The sequence below is a fragment of the Opisthocomus hoazin genome, chromosome Z (assembly GCF_030867145.1).
Source record: "Opisthocomus hoazin isolate bOpiHoa1 chromosome Z, bOpiHoa1.hap1, whole genome shotgun sequence".
NCBI classification, from domain to species: domain Eukaryota; kingdom Metazoa; phylum Chordata; class Aves; order Opisthocomiformes; family Opisthocomidae; genus Opisthocomus; species Opisthocomus hoazin.
The window spans coordinates 62377654-62400292 of NC_134454.1; the positions used below are offsets into that span (position 1 = coordinate 62377654).

The window sequence follows — 22639 nt, forward strand, 5'->3', positions numbered from 1 at the left end:
TGGATTTACCCCGTGCAGAGCACTAACCTAAGCCAGGGTCCTGCCTCCCAGGCTCATCAATGTCCACCAGCTGTGTTATGTATTGCTTGCTCCAACACCTTGGGCTGTGGTCCGCTGAAACGTAACCACTTTCCTAATCTTTCCACCACTTGACCTAAACTGAAGCAAAAACCGTAGACAAAGTCTCCAGACCCTAATATTTTCCAAATCCTCCTTTTGCTTATCTTTCCTTAACCCTTTCGCATAACGGCTTAACACAGGAAAAGCCGAGCAGATCACGCACCTGGTGCCTCATCACCGCATCTTAACGCCTGGCCACTACGGCTTAGAAACTCAGCGTCCCATGACAGCCCGACCTACGAACCCTACCTCCAAGCTTTGGCAGTCAGAACTCCGCCCAGCTGGCAAAAGGCGGAGCAGGCAGAGGCGAGTACCACCGCCTGCAGCCACGCCCCTGTGCGCACCCCACGCACCCAGCCCACGCCGACCCTGTCCCACAGACGCCCGCGGGGCCCGGCCGCTGACTGAGAGCCGCGGCCGCAGCTCAGGCTCTCCAGGCGGTTGCCCGGCGGGAACGGCCTGCGGGCGGCGGCAGGAGAGCGGGCCGCCCGGGCAGCAGGCGGCGCGCTGCAGCGCCGGTGCGGCGGAGACCCTGGCGGCCATGGGGAGCCCACACCCTCTCCAACCAATCCGCGTCCCTGCTGCCGCCGGGCCCCGCCCCACCCCACGCCACGCCACGCGACGCCACGTGACCGCAGCCGGGAGCAGAGCTGCCTGCGTGCCGGCGCCTGTATTGTAGCGGTGGGCGTCGGTCGGCGAACGCTTCCGCTTCCGGCGGCCAGACGGTGGCAGGGGCCGGGCGCGCTTGGGCGGCGCGGGGCGGCAGGGGAGATCGGGCTCCGCGCCGGCGGGAGGAGAGGGCGACATGTGGCAGCCGCCGCTGCCCTGGCTCCTGGCGGGGCTGCTGCTGGCTGCCCGTTGCGGGGAGGCTGAGGTGGCGGCCCTTTCCCCCCGGAGTGCCGCCACCGCCTCCCCGTGCCCCACCGAGGCGGCCGGCGGGGGCGTCACGCGACGCAACAGCAGCCACCTGGCCGAAGTGTCGGCGCCGCCCGAACAGGGTCAGCCCATGACCCAGCGCGCCCTGTCCGTGCTGGTACTGGCCAGCGCCGCCCTCATCGTCTACTTCGTGATCCGGACCGTGCGGTGAGGGCGAGGGCCGCGCCGCCTGGAGCGTTGCCGCGGGGACCGGGTGGGCGGGCGGGCGAGGGAGGTGCTGCTGCCGTCTCCGGGCCGCCGCGCGGAGGCAGCGCGCCGCCGCGGAGGCGGGGCCGGCCTTGCTTTCGCCGGCGCCGCGACGGGTCCGGCCGGCTGGGTGGATTGTCAGGGTCCCGCCGGCTCCTGGCGGGGTCCGGTGGGCAGGGCCTGTCTCCGCTGGCTGCGGGGAGCGCGGCCGGCTGACGCCAGCGGCAAGCCCCGGGAGCTTTCCCGGGCTCCTCCAGTTCTCTTCCACCGGACTTACCACTTCCGACATGCATCAGTTCACCTCTGTTTAATTTTGTGCGTTCTGTGGGTTGTTTTTCTTCCGTCTGCAAACTTCTGTCTCGCCGAGGTACTGAATTTGGCCATCTCCCCTTCTTTGTTAGTAAACGTCCTTCTTTTGTGCTTTTTTTTCCCAATAAAGTTCTCTGATTTCATGCTTGCTTGAAAAAAGGGCCCTTAAAAAGCTTGTACCACCAGTTCATCTGCCCTTATGTTTCTCATGGAAACTGTTGACTGCAAAACTCCATGTGCTTTTACAGTTAATTACAGTATTTCTCAGTGTGTTTTGTTGTGCTTGCAGTTTTACTTGCTCTCTTTCATGCTTAAACTGAACTCTTCTGGGCAAGGCACAAATGTGTGATTATGAATTAAGCACATTCATTAGGCAGCAAGTGCTTCTAAATGTAGTTAGATAGATTGGTGGTTACTGTGTCCAGTAGCTGCATTGTTTATTCCAGAAAGGTAGTTGAAAGATGGTGGTCTATGTGAAGCACTTACTAAGACATACAGTCCAAGTAAACTAAGATATCCTGATTGCTCCATAGCTCTTACAGATAACTCTTGAGCAGCCTTCAATCTTATTTTCATTAGGATGTGTATCTTGATGATATAATGTCTTAAAGGAAACAGCATAATCTTCTTTGCAAGTAAAAATGGACAAGAGCACTTCATAGTGTTCGTGTTCCTCCTAACAGGAGCCTGTTGGATTTGGATTTCTGAGTAGTACGAAGGCCAGATAAATAAATAGTTGTTGTTCTGCTCTTGAAACTGGAGTGCTGTCTTCTAGGTGGTACTGTAAACAGGAAGACTAAAGGTAATGTTGTTATTTTGTAATTCTGCTGCATCTTTCTGTTGCATCTTTCTTCTGAAATTCAGAATAGATGCTTTTGAACTTGAGCAAAAAATATTTGAAATATTTTTGGCAATGGTTGTATAACAAGTTTAAGATTTAGGTAAAAACTTCCCAGCTCCATGTTGAAAGATTTTCTCAGGACAAAACCGTATGTGTTGTTATCAGATATAAAACCTTCAGGGCTTTGTACAAACTTACAACTAGGTCACCAGCCTAGTGGATGAAGGCAAGGTGGTGGATGTAGTTTTTGTGGGTTTTATTAAGGCTTTTGATACTGTTCCTCATGGCATCCTTCTGGGCGAGCTGTCCAGCTGTGTGATGAGCAGGTACACATTGCGCTGGGTCATGAACTGGCTGAACAGCAGGGCTGAAAGGGCTGCAGTGAATGGGGCTACATCTGGCTGGCAGCCAGCCACCAATGGTGATCTTCGGGGCTCAGTCCTAGGGCCTGTTCTGCTCAATATTTCTAGCAATGATCTGGAGGCAGGAGTTGAATGCGCTGTTAGTAAGTTTGCTGGTGATACTAAACTGGGAGGTGCAGTTGGCTCTCTCAAGGGATAAGAGGCCTTGCAGGGATCTAGATAGACTGGAGCATTGGGCAGTCATCAATGGCATGAATTTTCACAAGTCCAAATGCTGGATTCTGCACCTAGGATGGAGTAACACTGGGCACAAATATAAATTGGAAGAGGAGTGGCTGAAGAGCAGCCCTGCACAGAGGGATCTGGGGATGCTGGTTGACAGCAGGCTCAGTGTGAGTCAGCAATGTGCCCTGACAGCCAGGAGGGCACACCTCTGCATTCTGGGGTGCATCAGACACAGCAGAACCAGCTGGGCAAAAGAGATGATAATCCTGCTGTATTTAGTGGTGGCATGGCCTCACCCTTGAGCGTTGTGTGCGGTTCTGGGCCCCACAATTTAAGAAGGATATTCAGGCCCTTGAATGTGTCCAGAGGAAGGCAACCTAGCTGGTGGAAGGGCTGGAAGGCGTGTCCTGTGAGGAGCAGCTAAGGACTCCAGGTTTGTCTAGTTTGGAGAAAAGGAGGCTGAGGGGTGGTGACCTCATTGTTTTCTCCAACTTCCTGAGAAGGTGAACTGGAGAGGGAGGTGCTGAGCTCTTCTCCCTGATATCGAGTGGCAGGATGCATGGGAATGGCTTTCGACAGGACGTTAGGAAGCATTTCTTTACCAACAGGGTGGTCAAACACTGGAACAGGCTTCCTAGGGAGGTGGTTGATGCCCCAAAGCTGTCAGTGTTTAAGAGGCATTTGAATAATGCAATGCTTAAACTTTTGGTCAGCCCTGAATTGGTCAGGCAGTTGGACTAGATGGTCATTGTATGTCCCTTCCAACTGAAATATTCTATTTTAACTTAATACATACACACCCTTCAACTTCATTTATTCAGAGGAAAGATCTGTATTTTTAAAATAAAAAATAAAGTTTTTCACATTCTGGTAAAAAACGTTATCTGGAAAATCTAGCTGTTCTCTGTTGAGATACCTTTAGATAGAGCTTTGCCTGATTCAGGACGGTAGCAATCTCTTGCTTTATCAGTTTTATACATTCTGATAAAGGTACGATTTTTCTGTTTTCAGAGCCATGCAGCTTTCTTTGTAGATTGTACATTTTCAGGAGAACATTGTGCAAGCTGATACAACTTTGCTAACATGGCTGACGCTTAACTTGTCTCCATGGAGGAGATGAATTTTTGTTGGGAGTAGTTATGTAAACTATAACAATCTCCCATTGACCTTCTCAAGTGATACTCTTGATGATGCCATTTCTCTGTAAGGAAAAAAAAAACTTAATTTCATTTTAGCTTTGTATGGGAACGTGTTGATTGAACCCCTGATTATAAGAGTTGGGATGATTGCACCTCTTCTTATACCCTCAGAAGCTTAGTTTGGCAGGTTTTGTCGGTAGTTGTGACAACTGAAATGGAAAGTCACAGAATCACAGAATCGTAGGAGCTGGAAGGGACCTCTGTGGATCATCTAGCCCAACCCTCCTGCCAAAGCAGGGTCACCTAGAGCAGGCTGCACTGCACAGGACCTCATCCAGGTGGGTTTTGAATATCTCCAGAGAAGGAGACTCCACAACCTTCCTGGGCAGCCAGTTCCAGTGCTTTGTCACCCTCAGAGTGAAGAAGTTCTTCCTCATGTTCAGGTGGAACTTCTTGTGCTTCAGTTTGTGCCAGTTGCCCCTTGTCCTGTTGCTGGGCACTACTGAAAAGAGTTTGGCCCCACCCTCTTGACACCCACCCTTAAGATATTTATAGGCATTTATAAGGTCTCCTCTCAACCTTCTCTTCTCCAGGTTGAACAAGTCCAGCTCCCTCAGCCTTTCCTCATAGGACAGATGTTCCAGTCCCCTCATCACCTTTGTAGCCCTCCACTGGACTCTCTCCAGTAGCTCCTCATCTTTCTTGAACTGGGGAGCCCAGAGCTGGACACAGTACTCCAGACAGGGCCTCACTAGGGCTCCAGACAGGGCCTCACTAGGGCAGAGTAGAGGGGAAGGAGAACCTCCCTTGACCTGCTGACCATACTCCTCCTAATGCACCCCAGGATGCCATTGGCCTTCTTGGCAGCCAGGGCACACTGCTGACTCATGGTCAACCTGTCATCCACTAGGACAGCCAGGTCCCCCTCCGCAGAGCTGCTCTTCAGCAGGTCCACCCCAAGCCTGTACTGGTGCATGGGGTTGTTCCTCCCCAGGTGCAGGACCCTGCATTTGCCCTCGTTCGACTTCATGAGGTTCCTCTCCAGCCTGTCCTCGCTGAAAGGCAGCACAGCCTTCTGGTGTATCTACCACTCCTCCCAGTTTTGTGTCGTCAGCAGACTTGCTGAGGGTACACTCTAACTCTTCATCCAGGTCATCGATGAATAAGTTGAACAAGACTGGGCCAAGTACTGACCCCTGAGCAACCCCACTGGTTACAGGTCTCCAACTAGACTCAGCGCTGCTGGTGACAACCCTCTGAGTTCTGCCATTCAGTCAGTTCTCAATCCACCTCACTGTCCACTCATCTAGCCCACACTTCCAGAGTGGCAGAGGCCGGCACATGGCTCTGGAGATGGTCTAGTCCAATTTCCTGCTCATGGCAGGGTCACCTGCAGCAGGTTGGTCAGCTCTTGTCCAGCTGAGTTTTGAATATCTCTAATGATGCAGGTTCTGCAACCTCTCTGGGCAGCACATTGCTTGTTTTACCATTCTTACAGTAAGAAAGTGGGTGGGGTTTTTTTTCCCCATTGTTGATATTGTTACAGGTTTTTTTTGTTTTCTCCAATTACTTTGATGGAAAAAAGTTTTCATTGTCATGAAGCTGTAGTCTTTTCTAGAGTTCCTTGGACTGGAGGTCTTGCTTGCACAGGTTTGCTTTGCTGTAACAGCTAATTCTTCCAATTAGAAGTTTTTGGCTTTTATGGATTTTTATTCTGGTATATATCAAGCTCCTTTATAACAGAAGATTCACAAAGAATAAAGTATGTAGCACTAAGTTCATACAGCAGATCCATCAGAGCTAATAATAAGAAAACCGAGACTTAGTGATGCCTTGTTCAGTCTACCAGTGTAATTTTACTGCCTTTTTTGCCTCTTTAGTTTTGATACTTGCATAAAATAACCTATGTGTGTGATTGCCCTTCATGATGCAATCAAAGGATAAAGTTACAATTCATATGTCCTTTCAGTTTTTGTATGTATTACTCTGTCTGCAGAGTTTTGGTTTTCAATTTAAAGCCTATTGCAGACAAAGGTCTCACTCCATGTTTATGCGGGAAGAAGTGCACTCTCTTAAATCTTCAGTCTATCTAAGGTGATGGGAAAACAGGTTTAGCAGATGAGGTGAAATAGCTTTCCTTCTTTTTGGAGAAAAGTCTGGTACATAATTTGGCATGCTAAGTAAGACATGCAGAGTGTGTTTCGGTATGAAATGTTTATTGTGATTTTTATTTAAAACAAATTTCTAGGAAGTTATTTATAAGACTTTTGAAGGATGGTTACTGAGTGTCTTTCATGGGTGTGATATCTGTAACTCATGCGTACCTTCCACAGAAGAAAGGCTTAGTTAACTTGAAGTAATAACTTGATGGGAATATTTTTTGTAACAGGCGTAGCTCATAGTTCAGGAAAAATGAATTTAGTTAAAAATACACATTAATGGAGAGTGTGAATTATCACAAGGAATGTGGAGTAGCACAAGCTGTGAGAAAACTTCGGTATGGAACTTTCCCAGCATGAAACTCTGGGACAGATGAAACTTAGTTCTGTCACACAGGCTGTTACTGAACTCTTCTATGATATTTTTGCTGAGCTATGAGTGTTTCCCGTAAGCTATCCACCTATTTGAAAGTAGTCTGTAACTGTTGAGCAAGAAAATTTGAGTTTCACTTTTGAGAAAGCATATACTGCCTTGTGTGTAGGTTGAAGTGCTTGGAGAGCTGCAATTTCATTGGCACATGCCACTCAGAATCCTAAAAAATATTGTAAAGCTGAAGCGTGACGAATTGAAGAGATTGATTTGTTGTAAAGTTTACTAACAGTAAAAAGCTTCTAGTAGGAAGACACTTTACCTAAAAAGACAGGGTGATTAGCGGTTGCTACTTTATTGAGCTGATCTTGTTTAAAGTGTTTTTGGCTTGCAGCAAGGGTAGTACCTTATACCTGGACAAATTAGGATGGTGTAATATAGCTTGTTTGTTCTCCTCTTATATAGGTGGAAATGACTAAAGGAAAATGTCATTTTGTGCTAACGTGTCTTTTCAGCATTTAGAGACATTTATATGTTAAGCTTGCAGTGTGCACTGAGTATCCCATATATGATGTGTGTACTTATGATGGAAATTCTGTGTATGTGTTGTGAGTTCTGGTCAATCTTTTATCTAAGTAATTCTGTTAGACCAGTGCTGCTGTATTTGTCAGTTCTTTTAAGAAAAGGTATTGCTGAGTATGCTCCTAGAGTGGGACTTCACTCGTGGCACTAATACAGTGTGGGTTTATGCCAGCCTTTTAAATTTAATTCAAGTTTCTTGAATTTGCAGGGTGTGGAATCATATGACAGTAGAATAAGGAAGTCTTGAACTTTTTCGGAAAGCATTATAGACTTGATGAATAGCAGTAGCTTCTCTGTGTGATTATTAGCATCGAAAAGCCATCTTCAAGAACAAAACCACAAATCTATTTTTCTTTGGCTAGCTTTTGCTCTCGTGCATACAGTGTTTTTTTTTTCTTTCTGGTATAGGCTGAGGTGGGTGTAGGTTGTTTCAGGCTACGTTTATATCTCCTTTGTTCAGAATTTACCTAAAAAAGGTGAATGTTATTGGAGGCTGTTTAAGTTACATCAGCTTATAAGGAGCCTTTATCCTGCAAATTCTACAGCACTATCTTCTACACAGAAAATACATGGAAAGGTCCTTGGAAAAATTATTTTACACAATTTATTATGTTGAATTAATTTTCTGGATGGAATTATGGACAAGTCTTGCTGTGACCCTTTTGCTAACAGATTTAGATAAGCGTTGTGTTTGAACTCTTGTTGCTTGAAAGAATTTTGCCTTTTCTGACTGAAGTAGTTAAAGGTGTTTGACACTGAGCATACGGCAGCTTCTGTCAATGTGTTGATGCACAAAACTAAATCAATGAATTGTCAAGACTTTGCGTAAAAATGAAGATTCTTTCATGTAAGGATACCTTGCCCTGTTGTTTTTTTGCTTTTTTTAATGATTATTCTGTCACTGGTACAGACATGTTCAGAAGTTTGTATATGATACACAGATGAACATTCAGAAAAATTACTTGTTATGTAGTGACTTTCTTTTACCTTAATCTGTTTTTTTTCAACACTTCCCACCCTCCCAAGTCCCTTGCAGTTTTATGTTTCTTTAGGCACTGGATGTTTTCTAAACATGAGCTGTTTTTTCCTTCAATTCTCATTTTCTTAATATACTTTCTGCCTTTCTTTTTTTTTTTTTACACCAACATTTCTTAGTTTCTCTTATTTAGCTCTCCTCTTAGTTTAACAGTCTATTATTTATGCCATCTCTGATGTGACTCAGATAATACCTGTTCATATTTGCTTGTGGATTCCTCTACTGCTGTTAGGTGTATTTGAGGAAGGATGGGACTGAGCAAGTAGAAATTGGGACTGAGAAAGTAGAAACTTTTTATTTACTTTTAAATCTATTTTCACAACTTTATCTTATTAGACCCCAAGGTATCTGTAGTAGCTACAAAGGTGAAAAATATCCTTGTTAAGTTCAGGAGGGGCATGGAGAGTGCTACTGACTTCAGTGAAATTGGGATTTTGTCCTAGGTTTGCTTCCTAACGGTCTCAGGGTAGAAGGTTTTAAGGTAGTTTTTGTTAACACTCATGACACTGCTTTAGTGTCGTAGTTATGACTGTACATGTCTGTTGCAGAAGCATCTCCAATATTCTTTTAGCTTTAGTCTTTTGACTAATCTGTATATAGAGAAAGTTTTCATGTCACAAATAATTCTTTTATCCTTTTTTCAACAGCATTTGTTTGAATCTAGAAATCTGTGCCAGCCTTGTGATAAGATTTTTTTGCATTATCTGCAATCTGAACATTTGCTACAACAGTCTCAAATCACAGTAGCAACTCAGGTTCATTTTTTTGAGCCACTAAGTAAAAAAAGTAAAAGTATAATGAAACTGACAGAAATACTGACTATACAAATAGCGTGAACTTTCGCTCCTTCATTTCCTATTTTGTTTGTGTACAAAATAATTTCTAATCTTTTAGTATATCTGGGAGTGCTTGTCCTGATGCCAGTTGCTTAGCTACTACTTCAATAAATACAAAAGACACAATATATATGAACCAACCATATTTTTCATCACACTTTCATCTGAAAGTTTTTATAATTTTCTTCTAAGTGGTGCTTTGAAGTATACAATTTTTTTCTATGTTGAGGACTAATGGCCAGATAAAATGAAGCGAGTAAATGGAAGGAACTTTGTCTTGAACTGAAAGGTGGATTTTGCGTCTTCATTGTTAGCCTTAGCTTTGAACAATAAAGTTAAGTCCTTTAGGTTGTGCTAAATCACTTAAATACCTGGCACAACAGTTGCTGCTGTTTCAAATCATAGTTGAGGGTGGAGGAAATGATTTTGCTGATTATTTATTTTTATAATATCAGAGGCTGGAGCACTTTGAATAAAGGTATGTATTTTATACCCTTCCCACCAGAAGAAGGTTACATTTGCGTTCCAAAAGGAGGTCTAATAAACTGCACTACAGTCTAAACCAAGACTGGATGCTGCTGTGTGATCTTTCAAAAGGGTTGTGGTATGAAAAGGTGAAATCTTTTCCAAGAAGCATATTGAAAAAATTATTTAAGCACATCAGAGTTCAGGATAGAATCTGAAGCTGAGAGTCTCAATATTATATTTGATAGAGTCTCAATATTGTATTTGATATCTCTTACAAGATGATTAAAGTGGCACCTCAGTGTCATGCAGAGAGATGACTGTGCACAGTATAATAATAGTATAATATAAATAGTATGACATTACATACTATAGTGCATAATATGTCATAGATAAATAATCTTTTTGATTATTAGGTCTGAAATATCCAGTCCTGAAGTTCCTGAATGTTGTAAGCACCTTTCCTAGGCACTGAACTTGGATTTGTAAATTCTAGAGTTTCTAAAAGGAATGGCTGCTATTACCTTTGAGTTTAGCACTAAATGCCAAGAAAGCAGATATTTTTTTTTCTTTTAAGTGCAGTAGCTTTCATGTAGCTGCTGTTTGCTAGTATACAGTAGCTGAAAGTGACTGTGTCAGCATTTTGTAAACAGCCTCCTTTGCATAGTGTTTGCAGAGTAGCTAGTGACCTGAGTTTCAAAGACTTGAGCAAGGCATATTCAATGCATAGAAGAGTAGTCCTGCAAAGCCAGATGGAACGGTTCAGTGTGCAAGAGGCTTATGTGGGACCCAGGGCCATGCAGAGAAGCCACAGAAAGTGAGAAAAGCAGATGCAAACCATCTGTTCATCTGCAATATGCACTATGCCTTAATCCTGAAATGTGAATCACTGCCTCTTCCTTCCACGTTTTGTGAAGCATACAAGTCACTGACTCTACAAGTTCTCTCTTATTCCAAAGTGTAATTATCATAGAATCATAGAAAATTTTGGGTCGGAAGGGACCCCTAGAGGTCATCTAGTCCAACGCCCCTGCAGCGAGCAGGGACACCACTAACTAGATCAGGTTGCTCAGAGCCCTGTCCAACCTGGTCTTGAATGTTTCCAGGGATGGGGCCTCCACTACTTCTCTGGGCAATCCGTTCCAGTGTTTCACCACCCTCATTGTAAAGAATATTTTTAACTTCATAGCTATCAAAGACTTCACAAATGATAATAAATAGTTTCAGTGTCACCCATGACTTCTGTTACATTTTTGCTGTAGTTTTGTAGTTCACAAAGAGAATATATAGTGGGACAACATTTTTCTCATTGTAATATCTGCTAGAAGTATGCTTTTGCATGTGTTTTTAGCTGACTCTTGCATTTAGCTGCCAGATGCCTGTATAGGCTTTTTGTATTTACTACAGTAATTCTGTACAAAACTGCAGATAACATTCTTTGTGGCCTTAATCACTTAACGTAAACTCTTGACACTTAGAGTTGTCTAATCTCTGAAATTCATAGAGTTAAGTGTGTACGCTTTACATGCACTGAGTTTTTTAAAATTTATGGTAAGTATCAGTATAGCTATATTTTAAGGCATAGTTTTCTTACATTGTTGGAATAGAAAGTAGAGAAGAATTTATACAACTAAAATGTTTTAAAATATGTTTCAGGCTCAGAACGCGAAACAGAAAAACCCGAAGATACGGAGTTTTGGATACAAACATAGAAAACATGGAGCTGACCCCATTGGAGCAAGATGATGATGATGATGATGATACAACACTATTTGATGCTAATCATCCTCGAAGGTTTGTATATAGAGGCTGAATATACTTCTAGAAATAGAAGTGAAGGAGTATGGATGATAAGCAGTTTCACTGAGAAAGCTCACTGCTGTGTTTCATATGCATGTAGTTGGAGAAGGGATGTCCAGATCACTTGAATTTTAAATGGGCAAGAATTTAGTGGGCAAGAAGATAAACATCATTTGTCTTCAGCATGTGAGTTCGAGAGAAATGGAGAGGAAGGTAGGATATTTTTGTTACAAATACAGTGTCATTATTGAAGCTTATGTTAAAGTTGACAACTAGCTTTTACCTTTCTCTTTTTTGTTTTTTTTTGAGGCTCCTCAGTTTTTCTTGTGTATTCTCTCATATGAGTTCTGCTTGCAGCAGCTTTGTTCTGCTTTCTCATTGCTAAAGTAGTCAGCAGTTATTTGATGATAATCATGCACCAAGTTTTAGATTTGGTACTGCTGCATAGAAAAGTTCATATTCTTAAGTCACTCTCTGAAACTACATAGATACAGGAAAATTTTATTTTATTTCCTTATTGTCCTTACATTGAAACATTATGAGCAATTCAAACTTAAATTTATGCAATTCAAACTTAAAAAAAAGTTTTGCTTGTTGAGTAATGTCATCACACTGCAAATGCAAAGACATAGTAAAATAGTGGGGACTACGGTCAAGTATCAGAAGAGATAAAATGATGAATTCTGCCAGTCACAGCTAGGAATTGATTCAACACGGTTTGATGTGAAACTGAATTAAAGTCCAAGCAAAACAATTCAAGAAGTGCAGTACATGATGTCTCAAATGAATTAAAAGTATCAGAGTAGTAAATCAGGTGTTCTGCTGTTTATCAGGAAACAACTTTGGATGCAATTCGGGAACTTGAAGTGAAAAGTTCAGTCTTTTTTAACTTTGTCTCCTTAAGGGGAATCTTACGGAGTAATTTTTTATCCTAAGTCAAAGTTGTTCTTTCCTATTTCTCTCCACAATACATGAGAAGAAACTAGTTAGAATATCTCCACTCCTCTGTGTGAGTCATGTGGCACTTATGATTACCCCGTGTTGCTAGTCCTGTTCCGTTATAAATTATGCCTATTATGTAATAGGTAGTTGTCACATTATATCCAGGAATTCCCTCAGTGACTTTCCTAGATCTTTCAGCTTCTCTTGCAACTCAGCATACTTACTACACTTTGAGCGATTTGATGACCAGTTAACATGGTATTCCTCATAAATGTTTATTTACAGGAGTGTCAAGTAACCTTTTTAGGAGGAATGAACATGATAATATGTCGAGTCATCAGTAACAAACAGTATTGTATAATTAACAAAAGTATTGTATCGTCTAGAGGTTACTTCATACTCTTTTATGCTTGTTTGGAGATTAAGCATTGTTGTGTTTGGTGTTAAGCTTCAAGGAGCTGATTGTATCTCAAGAACAGCATTTTATCTAAAGGGACTATAGTACTAATATTTATTAAATAAGTATATGCACTGTGTCTGCTAATGCAGAGGAGTGTTAACAAGTGGTGTTGAAGCATGTGTTGTATGAATGTAGATAGATGTTCTGGGTTTTTTTGACTGCTTGTAGTTCCAACTATCAGTTTACCTGTTTTGGAAATTTTGGGGGGATTGTGTTAAGTTTTCTAGACAGTGAAATGGCAGCACGCATCTTTTAAACCTACTCTTTTACCTTAGGAGGTTACTGTCTAAATTTAATTCACGTTCTACAGATAAATCTGAAATTTCTAGTTTGAAGTTTACTGTATATTAACATCAACAAGATTGTATTTTTGAAGTCTGAAGCTACAAAACCACCCCGAAGTGTCAAAGTGTTTATGTCTGTTTCTTTAAATTTCTTTGCCTATCTTAACATAGAAACACTGAAAACCCTAGAGGGAAAGTTCACTAAAATAGTAACAGAGGTTTTCAGAGGATGGTTATCTGATTTTTTTGTTCTTGCCTCTGTACATTTCAAAACAGTTTGAGGAAGAAAAAATCTTCATTCAAATATTTTATTGAGGAAGTATCTAGTATGCATAGAACTTGTAAGTTACTTCATTTTGGGGTATTTTATTGTTGTCCCTGACAGGATGTATAAGAATGAAACAAAAGTGAAAACAGTAAGAGGAGGAAGTATGGTTTACACTGAGGTCCTTATTTTTGTTTTAGTTTTCTCTTTTTGCCACACAAACATGCTAGGTTGACGCTGGGGTGTATATATGCTTGATGACGGCCTATCAGTCTAAAGAGACAAACCTGAGAACTTCTAAAATCTAAGCAGGGCTGTACCAAGGATCCTGTATATTTCTGCCCTGGTTATCTTCAGGCAGAGCATATTCTATTCATTCCTCTTCAGAATTTATCTTGGAAACTCATACTCAGTTATGTCCTAGACTAATGCTTTTGCCACTACGCTTTCTGTGGTTCTGTGGTTGAAATTAATTTGGTTTATGATTACGAAATTAACTTTCATTAAAGCAAACTCTTGATAACTACAGACAGCAGGCTTTGAACTAGGCTTATACTCAACTGTGATAGCTACAAAAAAATTCACATTATTAGTGTTGTAGTTGGGGGAAAAAAAACCCACCAAAACCACCCCCCAAAAAATCCTGTCCTAATTTCCAAATACTCAGTCCCTCTTTAAATTGAAGTACTGCACTAAATCATCACTTAGTTTAGATGTACCAGGCAATTTGGAAGTGTTTGAAAGTAGATTACTGATCCACACCATTTTAAAAATGTGATTGACGACATATGGTACAAACAGTTTTAATACATTAATAATGTTTCATTTGGCTGATGATGTAGCTATTGTAGGATAAATCAAGTATTTATTTTAATAGATGCTATTCCTCACACACTGTCGTATCTTGTTGATGAAAGAACTAATGCTAGATAAGTGGTATTTGATATTAAAAGCATCGGCTTCAGCTGAAAAAGCAATACATGATGTTTTGATCAAAGTCCAAAGAGCCCAGAAAAAGTAGAGAGAGAAGTGGCATGTGATGTCTGAACATGTCATAATCCGGAGTAAATACAGAGAGTAAAGTAACTTGTGGCCTAGGCATACCTTTGTTTCTGCCCTGTGGAGCTGTGAAATCACCTAAAATTCATGTTTTGCTCACAGAAGAGATGAATAATATCAACCTCTCAGTCAAACTGCAAGACAAGTAGTTGTATTGGAGTAACTGAGTGATCTAACCAAACTTAATTTCAATGCATTTCTGTTAACTTGCTGTAGAAAACTGACTAAGGTTATACCTTCAGAAGAGAATAACTATAGATAATAAAGGAAGAAGATGTTATTCTTGTTTAAAGATCGCTCAGAAAGTAAGTGCTTAAATTATCAAAGTCTTTATTTTGATATTGGGAACCTGATAAAACAAGGTCTTCAGTTATGTTTAGTCAATAATGTGAATATAGTCTGTTTATGTATATTGAGAGCTTGCTTTGTTCTCCTTTATGGGGAGAAGCTCTCAAAATTTTAAAAGTTACTTTTTATCTGGAGTGTATGTGTAGCAATAAAACATCACTGAACAATGTGAACGCATGCCACAAATCTGTATAGAACAGCTTGATAAAATGCTGTCCAAACTTTGCAAAGCAACGGCATTGCTGGAAGAGAAGTTTGAAAACTGATATAGAATACTTTAAAAAAAATAAAATCCTAAATTAGGAATGCCCTTTTTTCAGTTAATTTCTTTCCACTTGTTTCAACTACATCTTTTGCATCTGCATTGAAGCTTAGTAATCAGTCTTCATGTTACTGCTTAATCAAGAATGACCAAAGGGAGTACAAAATGCGTAAGCAATCAAAGAGCCGCTGAGGACAGCTTGATGGTAATGATAGTCAGATATTCTCAGGAGGTGTCATTTACACTTTGTCCTAATATTTGCAGCAATTCAGAGGTATGATTGGTTGGGTTTTGTTAAGGTAGCATAAATGTGCAGTCAGGCTTCGAGCAACTAATTCGGGAACAAGGAAGAGGGGCCTTTAACGGTTTTTCAGTTTGCAACTGCTATTTACTTAACAAAGGATTAGTTTTGTTTAACTACAGTCAACAATTGGCTTATTCAGTTCTTGAATAAGAACAATTGGCTTATTCAGTTTCTTACCCTCAAAACTTGTAATGGAAGGCACTAAAAAAAGTTGCATGAAATTCTATTCTACATGTTCGGGTGGCCTCATATACATTTTTTTATGGACAACAAATTAATATATTGTTTCATTTAGAAAATAGTTGTCTCTTTACATTTTTTCTTTATGACCTGTTAATAGACTGCAGTAGTATCCACCCTGCTTTCATTTTTCTTGACTAGAACAATTGAGCTTTTTTTAAGGTGATACTCTACAGGACAGTATGCCTATGTTAAAAATCCCTATAGGCTTGTTTTGGGTTATCTGGTAAGTCTGTTTGACTCTGTCTAAGGCTAGGCAGAGAAACTGGCTTCTTTCCTAAAATCAGTGTAGAAGTGTTAATATACTGGTGTGCTGATATGTTTATTACTTCAAATGTTGCTGTTTTCTTTCAGACCTACATGAAGAGGAGTCCACTGTGCCCTCTGTTGTAACATAGATGCAATTTAAGTGTACTCCAACTGTCATCATCACCCATGTAGCTAGTCCTGTGCCTCTTCAGCTTGGGGCACCTTACAAGGATGGGATGTCTTAGCCATTTTGTTCAGTAGCATACTATTACATGTTGAAGTTTGAAATTCTAACTTTTGGTTTCTCACCATGCAACTTCACCTACATATCAACTGAAGTACTGTATCCTAATATCACATCTTTGATTTTCAAAGGTATGTCACACTGATAGTTTACCATCCTCATTAAATCACGTTACACACAGACTATTTGCTGCACTGCAAGGCAGAAGGAAAAGCACTTATTCTATTCTTGATAGAATTCCAGTTATGGAACACTACCAATAGTTACCAAATTTTGAATAGGAACTCGGGAGCCTTGGAAGTTTAAAAATATATCGAATGTGGTAAAAGACCATTTTTTTGTAAGTGAGCTGTCTCTCGATTTGGGAGGTTTAAATTAATGGAGTTTCATGTCACTTTTCTTCACAGTAATATGGTAACTGCAAGTCTTTACAGGCAAATTTAATAATAAAATGTTACATCTCTGTCTTTTTTTTCTGAATGTTTGACCTTCAAAAAATGTAGGCTAAAATTCCCCTAGAAACAGGGCATTTCAGATTAATGCGTCTGTTTCTTCTGTTGTAGAGAAGTACGTGCCTTTCAGTGAAAGAACTTAATCTTAAAACCAGAGAAGGAGACTGCTTCATGGGAGGAGTAAGAAGCAAGAGGTTATGCAAGTTGGGGGACTAATTTAATTTGTGTATAGTATGGCATCCTTAATTTGTTACAATAAGTACTGTACCAATTTGTTGTACCTTTTTGTATATAGAGGATTCTAAATGTAAAGCCTATGGAGAGAGAGCGCACTTAAATTAAAACCTATTTGGAAGGAAGATAACTTTTAAAACAGGGTATTTTTTGCTTGTTACAAATCTTGTATGCCGTAAGTGTGGTATACACTTTTTCTACAGTAATCTGTAATGTTAACAAATTTTTTTGCTGATATTAATTGTAAGTAAACAGCCTCTGTGGACTCCTCAGAATTGTTAGAACTTGATTTTAGTTGAGGAGTTACTTTATCCTTTACAAATAAAAAGCCAAACTACTGCCTTTTGTGTTGAGACTTTTTTAAAACTGAATTAACATGTTTTATGTAAACTTAAACTTCAATGAACAAATAAAAACTATTTACAGTGTTTCTAGCATTTAGTGTGATATTTCAATACTCTAGATTTTAAGGATATTAATATAATCTTGTAAAACACAGTACTGCAACATCTTTTTGCCGTGAGGACTACTGATTACAACCATTGAGTCAGTTTCTTGGTGAGGTCCATCATCAACTTGTTTGAACAGGTGTTGCTCACTCACTTTAGGATGCTGCTGGTGTAGTCCACATAGTGTCCATGTTCAGACCTATGTGAAGCAGAGCTAAGCCTTTGGGTAGCCTTGTTTAATTTTGTATTCTTCAAACAGTCTAGATCAAATACTAAATTTGCTGTGACTCTAAAATGAAAAAGTGACATCAGAAGCAGCTGTTGCTATTAAATGTGTGGTAGTATACACATTAATATAGTTGGCATCCAGCAGTAACATTTATTTTTTTACCTAGTGCGTAAAAATTAATAGAACAAGTTTTAGGACCTGGAAGACCTAATTTTTCTTTAAAATATGTTGCAGGTTCCTCAGGAATCTTGGTAATGTAGACAAAATGTTCAAATTACAGTGTAAATTTATTGCTAATTCTGTATATATCTAGTACCATGGCATAACCGTGCTATGGCAGTAGTGATGGGGCTGGCTGTGTTTCCTGAAAGTTCCTGTGTTACGGGCTATGGGGAAAGAGGGATTATCTTTCCTGATTCTTCAGTCCCCTCTTGGTGTTTGAACAAAATTGAAATACCTTAGTTGTCTCTGAAGTTCTTTCTGCAGTGGTGGGGTGGGGAGGGGATCTGCTGTAGCCTTTTTTTAGATCTGTACCAGCAGGTTTGCTGTGCTGAAACCTACTGACTTGCCCTAGTAACAAGTCTCATGAGGTCTGAAGTAATGGATACCAAATCAGCCTCCTAAGGTAACTTTCATCTACAGTTGCCCGTGTGCCAGACACAGCTGGGAAATACATTGTATTTACAATAAATGTAAGTCTTTATTTTGTTTCGTCTCCTGTTGTACCTAACTTTTCGTGCCCATATTTAAAGATAAAATTGAAATGCAAACACAGCACTGATTCTTGGAGAGGCTTAGTTGGGGAATCTAGAGGCACAGTGAAGAATGGCTATGTCATGGACTCCAGGTGAGAGAACAACAAATGACAGAAGGCAGAGTATGTTGCTTCTGTATATAAAGGGGACCATCAGTGTTTAAACATAATTGCAGTTTTTCTTTAGATTTTAATTTTTTTCTAGTGGTGCCACGTGTTAGCCCTAGCAGTAGAGACTGTCTTCCTGACATACTAGAATTAGTTGTTTTTATCCTGTAGGACTTTTCTGGGCTTTGAAATTAATACATTTTGAGGAGCTGTTATGCTTGCTAAGCATAGGTACTTGAACTGTTTATTAGAAGCACTGGAAATGCCAACACTCGGTTTGCGTCTCCCGCAAGTAAATCTTGAGATTTTCCCAAAGGAAAAACGAAATAGAACAGTTTACTTATGTTTCTAAGCAAATTTTCTGGGGGGGAAAAAACCTACAACAAATTTTCCCCAAAATTATCTGGGCTTCTTAGATTCATGCCTCCAAAATTATGAGTATCTATTTTATAGGCTGAGCATTTATAAAGCAATCATACAACTGGTAATAAGTTGTGACAGTTTAGTTTTCTGGTATGTCAGATACTATGTGGCCCATGGTGTGAATTCCTAGGCCTTGTCCAGACTATATGTAATTTCAGTAGATGAATTGGCTAGCTGAATTGCTTTTGCAGACATAAAATTAGTCAAAAATAACTAGTGTTGTATGTGTCTTGGTCTTAACAGTTGGGAAGTTTGCTCTGAATTGTGTGCAGCCCCTGTTGATATGTGCAGCACAATCAGCAGTATTTCCAGCTGTGGCTGAAAAGCTGTTTTTATGGCAGCCTAACATTCTTTCAGAAATTTTGGGAAGAGTATGCCACCCCAGCAGCCAGTAACCAAATGTACTTATCACCTTACAATTTGATGTAAAACACAAGGTTAAAAACATGAAGACAATGAATTAAAAACATGAAGACAATGAATTATGAAATGTGTGACTGAGTAGCCATGAATGGAAAGTTCTGTTACTGTTTGAGTCAAGTTGTTAATAGGCCAGTAAAGAATGGGAGCTGATCTGCTGAAATAAAGCTGCTTAAAGGTACAAAACAGTCCAAGCTAGATTTCTTCAATAACTTGAATTTCTGGAGACAGAAATGGAATATGGAGAAAAAGCTTGGAAGACTTAAAGAAAAAAAGTTTTTAAAAGATACCTTTACAGATTTTTACAGTAGTAAATCTGTTATGGTGTATCTATTATTGTTTGTTAGGGCTTTGTGACTTTTTTTATTCGTTAGTGCAATTTGAGACATAGCAAGTACAAGAATACGTTGTTCCTGATCAAGTCTGAATGTATTGGTTCAGTACATTGATAGGATAATGGGGTATACAACTTCAGGTACCATGGATGGGTCTGAGAATGAGAAATCCAAGAGTCAGAAGAGGCAGAAAGCATTTTTATTTTTCTTGTTGACCAGTAAGAGCCAGGAAATGACTGTAATATATAAGCCAGCTGAAAGACACAGATCTCAAAAGAGCCAGTGTGGCTGGTCTGCTTCATAGTTTTAGAATAGACTACTGTTTGCTACAAACTTCTTGTCTCATGGTACTAATGATGATGATGATGTTCCAAGTTGTTAACTGCTAAACCCCTGCAGAATTGACCCAGATCTCTCTAGAATGCTGTGCTCTGAGGAGATTTTTCCATGATTTTTCTATGTGCATCTGTTTCTATGCTTATCTGTTCAAAGTGGCTTGCGCTCTGGATTGGCTTACATCTTGATGCAGTCTTATGATAAGGCACAGTAAAATGATAAGATTTCTTTAAAGATATTATCAGGATGGATGGATAAGTTCATGATTTTATTAAGAGATACAAATGAGGTTCTTAAATAATGAAATGTGACTGCTTGCTTTCTTCTGTTGGAAGAGTGTGAGCCAAAAGGCTTATGCTTTTGGTATAAGCCTTTTGCGTGCTTATGACAGTATGCATTGCACAATATGCAATATGTATAATGTTTTTATAAATGATCTGGATGCAAGAATCAAATGTACAGTAAGTAAGTTCGCTGATCATACTAAACTAGGAATAGCCGTGGACTCCCTCGAGGGTAGGGAAACCTTACAGAGAGACGTGGATAGGCTACAGGACTGAGCAATTACCAACCGTATAAAATTTAACAAGAGCAAGTGCTGGATTCTGCACGTGGGACAGGGTAATCCTGGCTATATGTACAAATTGGAGGACAAGAGGCTAGAAAACAGCCCCACAGAAAGAGATCTGGTGGTTTGGGTTGATGGAAAGTTGAATATGAGTCAGTGGTGTGCCCTGGCAGCCGAAAGAGCCAGCCATGTCCTGTGGTACATCATGCATGGCATAGCCAGCTGGTCAAGGAAGGTGGTTGTCCTACTCTGCACAGCACTGGTATGGTCCCACCTTGAGTACTGTGTGCAGTTTTGGGCACCTGAATATAGGAAGGACATCAAACTGTTAGTGTGTCCAGAGGAGGGTAACCAAGATGGTGAAAGGTCTCAAGGGCAAGACTTATGAGGAGCAGCTTGGTTTGTTCAGCTTGGAGCAGAGAAGGCTGAGGCTTGACCTCATTGCAGTCTGCAGCTTCCTCAAGAGGGGCAGTGGAGGGGGAGGTGCCATTCTGTTGTCTCTGGTAACCAGCAACAGTACACAAGGACATGGAATGAAGCTGAATCAGGGGAAGTTCAGATTGCAGGTTAGGAAAAGATTCTTCACTGAGAAGGTGGTGCGTCACTAGAGCAAGGTCCCAGGGAAGTGGTCACAGGACCAAGCCTGTCAAGAGTTCAAGGAGCATCTGGACAATGCTCTTAGTTGTATGGTTTAGTTTTAGGTACTCCTGTGAGAAACCGGGAGTTGCACTCGATGATGTTTACGAGTCCCTTCTAACTTGAGGTATTCTGTGATGCTATATATGGCAAGGGCATAGCCTGAGGTCAAAAGCAAAAGTTATGCCAGAGATCTTTTGGAAATGTTGTTCTAAAAGGGCACTTTGTTTATTGATCTTCCCTAAGCCTCATTCTGTTTAATAGAAACAGAAAACCTGATCCATAAAGATGGAGAATGAAACAATACACATTCTCACCCAAGCTTTTTGTTGTTCATGTTTTAAAGAAAAGTCAGTGTCAGTTCAACAGCTATCTAGCTGGACTGTGCATTGTACAAAGAATTACTTCTAACAAATAACTTATTCCTTCCACTACTTTTTTGTGAAAAAAAAATCCAGCAAGAAATCTAATAAGCTGCATGGTATTTGTGATGAATCTTTATAAAACTCCTCATTTTAGGGGTTTTAGACTAACACAGACTTCTGCAAGAGATTCCTTCATTCAGAAGCTGATAAACCACAAATGTTTTGAAACCTCGCAATTCTGCAGGGGAAATTCAATATGTTTGCACTGATCTTATTCTCTTGAACCTGCTTTTGCCACTGTCGAAGAAGGGATGCGTGGCTAGGTGGATTTCTATTCAGATCTAATACAGGTGGTTTTATTGTGTTTGCTGATACAGTCCAAAGACCCTTCATCTTTCTGAACACAGAATACAGTTTTGTGAAGATATACATTAAACCTACTGATCAAAGCAAGAGCGAATACACTGATGTTACTGTTTTTTGGAAAGTTAGTCTTGCAGTTCCAAGCATGAAGATTGTTTAGGCAAGTTGAGAAATCTAGTTTAAAGCTTAACTGTCCTTTCTGTTAGATTGGGTTTTAATTTTGTTTTTCTTGATGTGTGATCTAAATCTTCTTCCTAGTAATTTTAAGCCTGTTACACTTAAGCTGTAGTGAATGGTAGAAAGAGCTTTGTTCTTCTGCAGAAGGTCCCTTCCAATCCAGACTATTCTATGATTGATTTCAAGATCATTATATTCCCCCTCGGTCTTGCCTAAACAAAGCGCCCTCAGTTTATTTCCTAGTACTCTTATAGTGTAGGTGTGTAATACATTTCATTCTGGAACTGAACCGACTGGTTCACACAGTCTATGAACTCCAGTGTCTAAAAGAGAAGACAGTGGATACTGTTTAGGAGATGGCAGCAATGGAAAGTATGTGTGTGACATCAGTGTACATAGCCCACTTATCTTTATCCCTTCAAAAGATCACTGCCTTTTTTTTTTATTTACTGAAAGAACTAACAAGTAATTAACTGTCTACTCACAAGTCTCTCTGCGTGATTGCTAGCACAATGTAAAAGGCTTTTAGTCTACCCCAGTAGTGTTACAGTGAAAGTTTTTTTATTAAAATGTGCTTACACATGCTAAATGATATCTAATCTTAAAAATTCTATAGGCATGTTGTATCTGAGTATATGGCAATGCTGGACCATGCAAAGAAACCAAGCCAGGAATAAACCAACTTAAATACTGAAAGGAGCTCATCTGCATTAGCTCGGTACACTGTCTGGCCTATTTAACGTGCGTGTTTCTTATCCAAGTCAGCT

The 22639-nt window shown here is 40.4% G+C and overlaps 1 protein-coding gene across 10 annotated transcripts in view; it reads left to right on the plus strand.

Moving 5' to 3' along the window:
- The first annotated feature begins 771 nt into the window (after window positions 1–771).
- Window positions 772–22639, plus strand: part of FAM174A (family with sequence similarity 174 member A) — a 53255-nt gene continuing 31387 nt past the window's right edge. For 5 of the 10 annotated variants that reach the window (XR_012761870.1, XR_012761869.1, XR_012761871.1 and 2 more), the window contains exons 1-2: window positions 772–1203; window positions 11223–11360. Coding sequence is in view for 2 of the 10 variants with exons in the window: in XM_075410789.1 (XP_075266904.1) it covers window positions 926–1203; window positions 11223–11360; window positions 16587–16608 (438 nt within the window). In the remaining 8 variants the exon portion in view is untranslated. Of the gene's footprint in view, window positions 1204–11222; window positions 11361–11466; window positions 11580–15884; window positions 17049–22639 lie in introns of those variants that run through there. The other 5 variants (XR_012761875.1, XR_012761874.1, XR_012761876.1 and 2 more) reach the window with 5 other exon arrangements.